Source organism: Myotis davidii, unplaced genomic scaffold (genome assembly GCF_000327345.1).
Source record: "Myotis davidii unplaced genomic scaffold, ASM32734v1 scaffold162, whole genome shotgun sequence".
Taxonomy (NCBI): domain Eukaryota; kingdom Metazoa; phylum Chordata; class Mammalia; order Chiroptera; family Vespertilionidae; genus Myotis; species Myotis davidii.
Genome location: NW_006300036.1, coordinates 4,079,604 through 4,091,340, shown reverse-complemented (window position 1 = coordinate 4,091,340; position 11,737 = coordinate 4,079,604). Strand labels below are relative to the sequence as shown.

The 11,737-nt window shown below is 41.2% G+C and overlaps 2 protein-coding genes across 2 annotated transcripts in view; one reads left to right on the top strand and one right to left on the bottom strand.

The window, feature by feature from the left end:
* Positions 1–8,606, bottom strand: part of DNASE2B (deoxyribonuclease II beta) — a 16,686-nt gene extending 8,080 nt beyond the window's left edge. The window contains 3 exon segments of the mRNA XM_006776245.2: positions 1,261–1,342; positions 4,851–5,028; positions 8,440–8,606. Of these exon segments, the coding sequence (XP_006776308.1) occupies positions 1,261–1,342; positions 4,851–5,028; positions 8,440–8,549 (370 nt within the window). The 5' untranslated portion in view covers positions 8,550–8,606.
* A 679-nt stretch (positions 8,607–9,285) lies between these two features.
* LOC102751767 (uricase) overlaps positions 9,286–11,737 on the top strand; it is a 30,813-nt gene continuing 28,361 nt past the window's right edge. Inside the window, exon 1 of the mRNA XM_006776244.2 lies at positions 9,286–9,375. Coding sequence (XP_006776307.1) covers positions 9,346–9,375 — 30 coding nt within the window. The 5' untranslated portion in view covers positions 9,286–9,345. The remainder of the gene's footprint in view (positions 9,376–11,737) is intronic.

Genomic DNA, 11,737 nt, shown 5'->3' with positions numbered 1-11,737 from the left:
AAAAATTGTGCACCTATGGATGAGGACAGTGGGGGGGGTAAGGGCAGAGGGTGGGGTGGGAACTGGGTGGAGGGGAGTTATGGGGGGAAAGAAAGAGGAACAAATGTAATAATCGGAACAATAAAGATTTAATAAAATAAAAAAAATATGTCTGATAAATAAGGTGGTGAAGACCTGTGAGGGGTGGGTAGGGGCTGGGAGAAGGGGGGTAAAGGAGGAGAAAATGGCAGATATCTATAATACTATCAACAATAAAAATATATTAAAAAAATTAAAAATATGCTTGCTAGAAAAATTTAGAAAACAAGTGTGATTATCTAATGTGTATTAAGATGACAGATTTCTTTCTGTTTACTGGCATTTTGAATTTTTTTAAAATGCATGTACATGTGCAGATGCATAGCTTATAAATAGAAAAATACTAAAAGTTACTATAATAAAAATTACTATAATATGTAATAACAATATATAACAACAACTACTATAATGTAAAAACTAATTAAAATAAATTTTTAAATTTATAAATAAACATTTAAAAGCAAATGTTCAAAGGCAACTAAACACTAAGAAGAGTAAGTTTTACTCTATGTAAATTATAACTTAATAAACCTGACTAAAATGTGTGGGTATACACACTGAGACACACATACATGTATATATACTAGTGGCTTGGTGCATGAAATTCGTGCACATTAAGTGGGAATTAATTAGAAGAAATATTTTAATATTGCTATTTGCCCTTTCTCTATAATAGAAGTGTTAGAGATGAAAGAAAATTAGTAAAATGTAGATGAAAATCTCCCTTCCATCAGAGTCTGGTGCGCTCCATGGGACCAAGGGTCAAGTCCACACCCACCTGTGTGCACCTCGAAATTGCGTGAGACCCAGACCCCGCTGGCCCCACACCCATCAAGCCTCATGGCGGGGGGTGCAGCCTCAGGTCCCCCGGCCCCAGCGTGACAGCATGATGACCATTTGCATATTAGCTTTTCATCATATAGGCTAGTTTTCCCAGTAGTCAGTACATGAATTTCTGTTATAAAGCATATATCTAAAAATATGTTAAGAGAAAGGCATTTGTGAAAGGAAATTATGTAATTATAACTTGTGATAGAGAAATCACGTTTTGATAACTTAAAATAAAGCATTAAAAAAATAAAAGCTCTCTTTTTAGTGTGGAATATAAGAATATTGAAGACAAAATGTTTAAGAAAATGTTGACTTTCAGTAAGAGAGAGAAACTAAGAGCCTTTGTCATACCTTTGGAGTGTCCATATTTTCTGCTGTAATTTACAGATTTAGGGACTCCGTCATTGTACATTAGATAGGCGGTGTTGTTATTCTGCAGGAACATGTTAGGGTTACAATGGTGTAAATCTTCCACTTACAAATGCTCACAACATTTCTACCAGCTACCTAGCCTGCAATGCAGAGCTTTCATTAATACCATGAGAAATTACCCATTCTCCTAATGGGCAGCTTCCCCATCAGTCTGAATTCTGGGACCTACAAGACCAGGACCAGAAAGTCCACTCACACCCAGGCATGGCTTTGTCCTGTTTGGCAGGAGCCCTCTGCGTTGTGATGTCTGTGAGGATTACATTTCTATTTCCCTTGGTTGTTTTGGATCTATGCTTCTGATTTGACAACCAGTGTATAATAAGAAAGTAGTTAAGTATTTGCTCAGGAAATGAAGTAGGAACCACCAGTCGTTAAGGATTGCAGCAGGGATTCTCCCACTGATAGTGTAGGCACGATGCAGAGCAGGTTGTCAGGATCTGCTTTCTTCCGCCTGCTTTGTGCTCCGCTGCTTGGTCGCGGCCCTGTGTTCAATCAGGGTTTCTCATTCTCGGCTCCTCTACCTCACTGACTAGAGAGGATTTTCCTTCGGTCCCTTTCTCTATGGCTTCATCTTCCTAAATTGGTATTTTCCTGCTTAGAAAAAGTGGTGAAATTGAAGGTGTGGTATTGGGTTTCCTCTGGTAACCCAAAATACTAATAAATTCTCCAAAATTAAGCTGCCATTTTGAGAATGTCTCAGTGTCATGTTTTAGAAACTTCTATTTGCTCTGTGTGGTTTCATTTCATTTGTGTCATGAAGCAGTGATCTTTATTGAATCCAATAATGTCGATATTTTTAAAAATCTGTGACAATTAAAAGCAGAAAAGGACAGTCCATTTCCTTAAGAAAGGCCTTTGCTTTTCTCTTTGGAAAAAAAAAGTCAATAACTGAATCTCTTATAGCTGCTTAATCGTTTGATGTAATCTAAAAACATTTGTAAAAAATTGTGCAGTCTAATCTGCATAGCATTCTTGGCTACTGTAGTTAGAAACATCAGGGCAGTAAGCTGTTTTCTCACCCTCATTTTCCACAGTTGACCATAGCTACCGTTGGCATTTGCATCCTCCTCTGGAGACCTCTGACAGTTCTTCGTTAAGCCTGCAGCAAATGTGGTAATGAGGGCAGAGGTGCTTTTGGGGTGCAATGTGGAGGGGCTCTGGAAAGATTCAATGAGGAAATGTATTTTTTATAATACGATGACATGTATTATTCTAACCAGGTTTGAACAACTAGCTAAGGTTATAGGGGTTTTAGCTATAGTTGGAATAGTGGCTCTCTGGAAAGATCATGGACTTAAGAATAGGCAGATATAAGTATGTGCCTTTGGACAGCTTTATTCCTTTAACACATATGTTGAGTCTTATTTTGACTAGTGGATATTGAACAAGAAGGTCAGGTTTCTGCCTCCAGGCTAGCCGGAATATAGACAGACAGGTACAGACAACAGCAACATCATTTGGTGTTATTAGGAAGGTGTATGGAAGATTCTTGCTTACAGAGGCAAAAGAAGAGAAACAATTTTAAATGTAATCCAGATATTGGTGTAGGTCACCTTCACATGTGAGATTTAAAACCAGTTGGTCTGGCCTTGCATTTTACTCTCAGAAGTTCAACTCCAGGTCAAAAGGTGGGGAATTATGTTCTCACGGTCACATAGTTCCAGTTTCCAAAAAGCACCCAATCTCACCTGGATATCACCCACTATTGTCATTCTTCATTTGGTTCCACACCAATCAGACCTGGAAATCAGCCCTTTACTGTAATTTCTTCGCTAGAACCATCACTCAAGGCATTGTGTATGAGCAGGTTTTCATGAAGGTATGAACATTGAATAGTTGTACATGATCATGCTGACCTGCCCCCAATTTCCCTCCACGTTTCTTTTACTTTTTAATTCCTAGCTCCCATCTACCCCTTTTTCAATATTGCAGAGTAGTTTAGCTCTCTTGCCCTCCAAGGCACTGGAGCTACTTTTGAGCCTCCAAATATCATTATCATATTCTGCCAAACTGAGAACCTTCTGCCCCAACTAAGGTTTCCCCCCCCGCCCACCCCCATTCAGTCTCTAAGACTGGAAGGGAACAATGTGTGTATTTTATCACTGCTGAGTTGTGTTCCGGGCCTTCAGCCCCAGTCTTGGAAAGCAGAAGCAGCCGCGGGCGATTTTGACTTTACATAATAATCTATTCAAAACGGAGTTGTTGCTGAGATAAAATATTCTTTGTAAAGCACCTAGAGCAGTGCCTAGCATGTCACAGGTGCTCAAACAGCTTACAAATAAGTTTTGACTTTGAAGCTTGTCTCTGAAGGCTGGTCTTAATGGCAAGTGAGAAAAATGAACATTAGCAAACACAGTGACAGCCCTCTGCACATTCTGAACAAATACTCAGATTCACATGCGCAGCAGTGTCAGAGTCAACAGCACTGCTGGGGGATTAATTAGTTCATGTGTGGAAAAGCCCAGAACATTGTAAGTGCTGAGTCATTTTATGTATTTACTTCTCTGTAAGTTGTTTGTTAGCAAATGCATACCTGAATGTAATTGGATATTGATTATTGTTTGATTTTACTCGTCACCCCTGATGGAAAGCGGTATCTTGTCACTGAACCGCAGGTGGTGTCAGGGACACTGGGAAACTGCCCACGTTGAGCCAGCAGCCCACTTACCTCACGTCTCTTTTGCTGGTTAGCTCATCGCCTGATGAAGTTCAGATAGCAGGTTTAATCTCCATTCAGGCAACTTAGATCTAGGGTCTTGAACAAGCATCTAGCCCTCAACCTACCATTTTGAAAAAGATTAATGAAAAGAAGACGGGGTGACCCCTTACATACATAGTAGGTCACCCCCATTCGTGGCTTAAACAACTCCATAACTAATGCCACATTGATCAAAGATCTGCATTGCATTGTTCCAGGAGCGGGTTCTTCTCCATAGTTCCATTAGGGGGATGAGATAGCAAGCAATGAATTTGGCAGCCAGAAGACATTGCTATTTAATTAGTTCACACCTTGCCCAGTGATACCATTGGACATGGTGCTGAATGTATCAACAATTTGGCCTTACTGCAGAGCAGCGATTTTCAACCTTTTCCATCTCATGGCACATATAAACTACTAAAATTCTGCGGCACACCAAAAAATATATTTTTTGCCGATCTGAAAAAAAATAGGTATAATTTTGACTCATGCACACAAGATGGCTATTGTTGTCTTAGCAGTTGTCATTTTTGATTTGACAATCTAAGAAAAAAGTGGTCAGTGCCCCTGACTAACTAGGCAGGTATTGCATGTTTTAAAAATTCTTGCGGCGCCCCAGTGCGCCTGACATGGCACACCGGTTGAAAATCGCTGCTGTAGAGCCCAATGACATATTCCCTGAGGTCTTGCTCAGATTGATCCAGATTGTGGTTGGGGGTTGGGTGGCTGAGCAGTTAAAATCTTTTGGAAGCTTTGGATTCTGTTTTATGCATGTTTATATGATTTAAATGAATAATTAGCTATCACATACCTTGGAGGCATAGGCTTCATACAGCTGTTCTAATGTCCTTCCCAAAACACTCCTGGTGCTGTTCATTAACTGCTTGCTCTTCCTCCAGCTTCTGGTTGTAGAGTCCAGGTACAGGTACTCGAACCCAGTCCTTCTACTTTCCTCATTTTGCCTTTTAGGTAATTTATAAAAGGTAAACCTAGCAAAGGCAATAATTATGAATGACTGACATATATTGGCTGTTTCCCTGATGGCAGCCACAGTGTTAATCACTTAAATACATCATTTCACTTACATTTCACAAAGGCCTCTGAGTGTTAGGAAAGGAATATGCTCAAGCCCTCAGCCTTTTCCCCTACCCTTATTCTTTTCTTTTTAAAATATAGTTTTTATTGCATTCAGAGAGGAATGGAGAGGGAGAGATAGAAACGTCAGTGATGAGGGAGAATCATTGATCAGTTGCCTCCTGCATGCCCCCTACTGGGGATTGAACCCACAACCAGAGCATGTGCCCCTGACTAGAATTGAACCCGGGACCCTTCAGTCTGCAGGCCAATGCTCTATGGGTTCCCACCCTTATTCTTGCTTGTTCCCAGAGAAGGAAATGTGAATCTGACTGGACATATTCTAAGACATTAACTGGCCTCGTGGTGGGATTCCTACAGTGATTCCAGGAACATTGAGAGTGCCGCTCTCTGTCATTTCCACAGTCCATTTTGCCACACTGGGGAGAAGGCCAAGGCCCAGCCTGGACTGGAGACGACTTTGATGTGCTTTTTCTCTTCTGCCCTAAGTTCTTGGATGCTCACCTTTGTGACTGGCTGACTGGGTCTGAGATTTGGGTTTGGGCTTTCAGGTAGGTGGAGGCTCCCCTGAGCCTCTGGCCTAAGCCACATCCTTCAGTTCAGGTTATAAGAATGCTCTCCATTGAGAGTTCAGGGCCGAGTTAATTTGAGCTGAGCAGACAGTGAGACAGTCTAAAGCCGCTACAACTTACTGTGAGAGTTAAAGGTGGAGTAATACCGGTTAATTAAGTAGGCACCACGCTTTCCTTCACTACTGTCTCCTGTTTGTGTATCTCCTGTGGGGAGGAGAGGTGGTTGGGCCAATGTAGCATGTGGGCATGTTTGGATCATCTAGCTCAGGGTTTCTCAATGTGCTCTATTCACATTTTGAGCCCAATCATTCCTTGTGGCGGCGGACTGTCCAGTGCATGGTAGCATCCCAGGTTGCCACCAATTAGATGCCAATAGTACTCCCCAGTTGTGCCATAAAGATTGTCTGCAGACATTGTTGAACGTCTCCTGAGGGCAAAATCACCCTGGTCCAGCCAAATACCCCCTAATGGTACAAACCCCACATCTAATCCTCCAACACTCACAGTAAAGCAAACATTGTCATGAATTTACTATTACCCCACAGCAGTGCCTCAACTGCCCATAAAAGCTTCTCACTATTTACTTGGTTTTCTTTAATCTTAGGCTTCTAAGTAAAATTTTTCCTGCCCTGACCATGCTTTCTTACTTTCAGGGCAAGCTCCTCACATGTGGCAGGAAGCAAGAAAATTATTCTTTGGTGCTGGCTTAAGTATGTTGTAGCAGCTTTAGACTGTCTCACCATCTGCTCAGCTCAGCATTCCCTCTGACTGACATTGCTAAATAATAAGTCCATTTAGTTAGAGCAAGAAAAAATTTTAAATATTTATAACCATTTGATGCCTCCCCCTCTCCCCACAGTGAAAGGTGTGTAAACTATCCATTTGCCATGGCACAGCAGTTGAGAACTAGTGCTTTTACATATATTTCCTGGGTGAGCACCTCCAATTACATGTTAATGATTCCCTAAATCAATTTCTAGCCCTGATCTCTATGCTGAGGTCAGATAAATCTAAATGCAAGACTGTTCCAGAGATGCTCATTCATTATATTTTTGAAACCAAGTTTGTGATATTTTGCTCCGAATCTCCTCATCCCCCGCTGTTAGGGAACACATTCCCGCAGTCACAGAAGCCAGCAACCTGCAAGTCTTTTTTAACTTCTCCCTTTCTCCTATGAACTTCAGCCATCCATTTCTAAGTCTTCCCAGAGTGTCCCCTCCTCTCTGTTTCCATGACCACTTCTCTAAGTTGTGTCTACTCCTCTTCTCATGTGTAATACTGCAAAGGTCCTATTGGTCCTCATAACTCTAAACCAGTGATGGCGAACCTTTTGAGTTCGGCGTGTCAGCATTTTGAAAAACCCTAACTTAACTCTGGTGCCGTGTCACCTATAGAAATTTTTTGATATTTGCAACCATAGTAAAACAAAGACTTATAGTTTTTATATTTATTTTATATACTTAAATGCCACTTAACAAAGAAAAACCAACCAAAAAAATGAGTTCGCGTGTCACCTCTGACACGCGTGTCATAGGTTCACCATCACTGACTGATCCCTAGCTGTCCAGCTGTCACAGTACTGCTAGCAGGCTTTCTAAAATATGAATCTGGCCACATCACATCTCTGCCTGAAGTTCTTTAGTAGCCCTTTCAAAGTCAAGTTCAGACTCTGTGGGGCTCAGCACATGAAGCTCTTCACCTCTCTCCCTAAACTCACCTCCTACCATCTCCTCACCTTCTCCATATAAGTCAGCAATATTGAACTGCTTTCAAACTTTCCCCCTTGTTTTTTTGCCTCTGGACCTTCTCATTGCTCCTTTGGCCTGAGAAGCCCTTGCATCTCCCTTGTTTTCCTAACTTTTATTTGTTCTTAAAACTTACTTCAAAAAACTACTTACTCAGAGAAACCTGTGGGCTCTACGCTCCCCAATGCGCCATCTATGCCCTTCCCACATAACTATGAGCTCATTGGGGCAAATATGTTTTGTTTATATTTGTATATTCAAAGCTCAGCACAGGGCCTGCTATGAGCTCAGAAACTGTTTGCTGAGAGGCTGAGTGAATGTGCCTGCGTTCTCCAGCCTGAAGTTTACACAATGCTTGACGCCAACCACAGTGACAAACTAAAATACCCTAATTAAAGAGTGAGAAAGTGATCAAAGCTTTGGGGGAATCCATGACCACGATGCAAAGCTGTGTTTAGTCTCTTTGATATTGCTCAAGAGGCCACTGACCTACCCCCAACTCCAATAGCTGCTGGTGCTGCCTAATAAGTGAGGCGAACCAGACAGGACTGTGTACGATCGTGTCCTCTTCCTCATTGTCATAATGAGAAGCGCAAGCTCCAGCGTCAGAAAGAAAGTAATTGGACTTCTCTCCTTTGTCAGTCTCTAAAAGGATGCTGGAAGGGTTCTGTTAGCAAAGCCACAATGCAATGAAAGGAAATTGCCAACCGAGAGAAACTGTCAGCTCTACCCCACACCTATGCCCACCAGCCTTGCCCGCCAAGAGCAGTGAGTCAGGCCCACAGGGCTGCTCAGCTCTTTCTCAGGGGGGCGCTCCCTCACTCAGAAGCCTATCTGGATATTTGGCCCATTTGCCCACTTTAATTTCCTCTCTTCTTAAGGGAGAGGCGGGTGGAAGTCCCCCTGGGGAACTTCACAGTGAACCAGTTTGCCTCTACACTCTGGCTTTCTATTTGCATACACAAAACCTGACATTTCTTTTACCTACCAATCCACAGCGCCACCTTCTTCATTTCTGCATGATATTGTCGCTTCCAGGGCCCCGAAGAGGCCAAGGAAGAGCAAAGCAAGGCTTGTTCTTAGGAAACTTGCTGTCATTTTCCATCTACCACCTCCGCTCAGTGCCACAGCAGAGAACTTTCTCTTCAGATTTTGGAGTCTTTTTTTTCCCTACAGATTGTGGAGTCTGAGTTTTAGGTCTCTCGCTCAGGCTGTGCTGGCTCTGACATTTGCTTTCATTTACCTCTGCTGTTCGTGGCATTTTCAGAATGGGACGAATCCCACAGGGTCCTGTGATTCTGTCACAACACGCTAGCGTGACTCCGGATGTCTTTGTGCTGAGTTGTTGACTGGTCTGCAAAGTCATCAAAAAGTCCTAGAGAGAAAAAGGGACATAACTTAACCCTTTGGAGCGAGCGTTGTATAATATAAAGTTCAGTCGGCAAGGGAATTCCATGTTGATAAACAGATGCTGAATTAAATATATTTCATGTTTTTCCCCTTCGTGATTGCCTCTCTATGATGTTTGTGGTTTACTCATTAAATAGAAATGACAACACCTGATGGTTTAGTATTAACTAAGATCTATCACTTGTAATATTCTCTATCTTGAGGAAACAGTTCCTGAAGGGTATTTCAAAGGGTTGTTTCAAAGTAAGAGCAAACTCAGTTGTATTTTACCAAAGATGTTTACATAAGCTCTCCACCTCCTGGTTTTAGCCACTCAACATGGTCCTTTAATGAGGCCTTGGTGTCCAATTGGCTGTAATGCAATCAGGTAAACATATCGACCGCTTACTCTTCAGGCCAAATAAAAAATGTTAGAAATATCTGTTTTGCCCAAACTAGTCTTTCTCATTTTTGAGACTGAATCTAAGTAGAAGGCCAAGAGAAAATGGCGCATTACCATAACGACTATAAGAAGGTGAGACCATTCTCTTTTTAGAGGAGGGGAGGGGTAAAGAGGCATATGAAAAGAATTCCTCTTTGATGCTTTTGAATCAGTTATTAAAGATGCTGTCATAATAAATAGCAGTTTACCTCACACTTAGAAATCCTTGTGGCTCTGACAGTTCCTATACGCATGGATCCAGATCAGAACCACCTCAGGATTCAGATCAAACTGGACCTTTGTGAATCAGTTGAGTTCTGTGGTTAAATGGGAGTTGTTCAGAGCTCTCAGGGTTTATAGGAAAGGGAGGGCTTGGGGTTCTAGTTCTCCTAAAAAAGTATTTTGTGAGGGATGTCTAGACCGCCCACTCACATTTTCCCGTAGTGCCTGTGAAAAGGGCAAAAGTCTGGGCTTCAACTCAAACCTGCTAAATCAGAATCCTTCCAGTTAAGCTCAGGAGCCTACCTTTTTCACGAGGTTTTTGGTAATGCTGGTGTACCTTAGACTCTGAGACTCGCTGCCCCGAGGCCAAGACTATGCTGTGTCTGGTAGATGCACAACCCACCAAACTGGTAAACCAAGGAACAGTTTTCTGACCATTTCTCCCTAGGTACTGTTTTGTTTTATATATGTTTTTACTGCATTCAGCAAAAAAAACCAAACAAACAAAAAAAAAAACGCATCTCAACAACCCCAACCTTTTCATCAATTTTTAAAAATTTTTATAGTCTGAAGTGTACTTTTCTAAGTTAAAATAAAATAAAATTAATTTTATTTATCTTGCAATACCTTCTGGCATGACAATGGTAATAGCTGAGTATGCCAGGCTTACAATTCAGTGATACATTTAGAGAATAAAGAGAATATAAGCATCTTGTTTTCAGTTATGTAGGCTAAACATTTGTTGAATAAGATAGAAAATAATTTCTGCTTTCTCCTCATTACATGCTTAGCCCATTGCCTGGCAAATAGAAAATGATCCACAAATATTAGCTAAGTTGATTTTTATTACAACCTGAGCCCTTTCTGTATTGAGTTGGGGTACATCTGAATTAAGATGGTTTTTGCTAAATCTAATTTTATTTCAAGGTCTGGAAAAATACTGGTAGGTTATTTACTTTCAAATGCTGCTTTCAGTAAGCTTTCTTATCTCCCATTGTTGCTGACGAGATCATGCCGATTTCAGTCAACAACCTTCCTTATGCAATCATTAGCGGTTGCACACCGTATTGGATGCTGTGGGGCTCCACGGATTTCAACATCACCCTAAAGCCTAGATTCCAACGTGTCCCAGCTTTTACTAAAAATAGCAAAATAATCTTATGGACAGAAACACAGTAAATTTGGTATAGGGAGAAAATGTAACCTGGGCAGAATGTTTTTCACAATATTTCCTACCTTTTAAGCCCAAGCAATGCAATATTATAAATATACCATCTCTGCCTCACAACATAATCACATCTAAAAAATAGTAGAAAATCCCTTCCTTGTAACTTGGCCAAATGTATTGAACAAGAAAGAATTCTTCACTCATTAATGGGCTTCTTATTTTATGGTTAAAAGTTTACATTCATTCGTCCAGTAATTCTAGAAAATCTCAGTCTTGATCTCTTGGAATTCTGCCTCTTCCACATTTGCTCTATTATATATTTATAGTACATTTTATATCTCTTCCATGTCTCCTGTACATCTGCATTAATCCCTGCTTCTTTATTTGGATCTATCTTCCAGTTCTTTCATTCTCTCTTTGGCGCCATTAATCTGTTACTTAATCTGTCCCTTCCAAATAACTAATCTACTTATCAATGAATTTCTAGAAGGGTCTACTGGGTTCTGTTTCAAATTTACTTGATCTTTTTCATGGTCCCTTGTTTCTTGTTCAAGAGAAGCTACACTCTTACCTCAAAAAAAGATAAATTCATTCTTCTCTCTTATGTCATAAAAATATTAAGTATACATTTTTGTACTTTATGTCTGATAATTTTAATATCTGAAGACTTGGCAAGTCACACTTTGCTATCTGTTATTTCTACAACTCCCCCCCCCCCCCCCCCCCCTCTCCCTTTCACCCCCCCCCCCCCCCCCCCCGCTCTCTCTCATTGTGTACTTTAGATTTTGGACTATGAATTCAAGCTCCTTGAAGCTTAATCTGTGATAACTTTTTCAGACTGAGATAAAGTTAAGTTTTCCCAGATCCTGGTCTGTGCTGGCTTCATCAAAGTTTAGTCATCCTACCTGGTTGGTGTGGGTCAGTGGTTGAATGTCCACCTATGAACCAGGAGGTCATGGTTCAATTCCTGAGCATGCAGGAGGCACGATCCCCAGTAAGGGGTGCAGGGGGCAGACAATCAATGATTCTCTCTCACCATTGCTGTTTCTACCTCTCTCCCTCTCC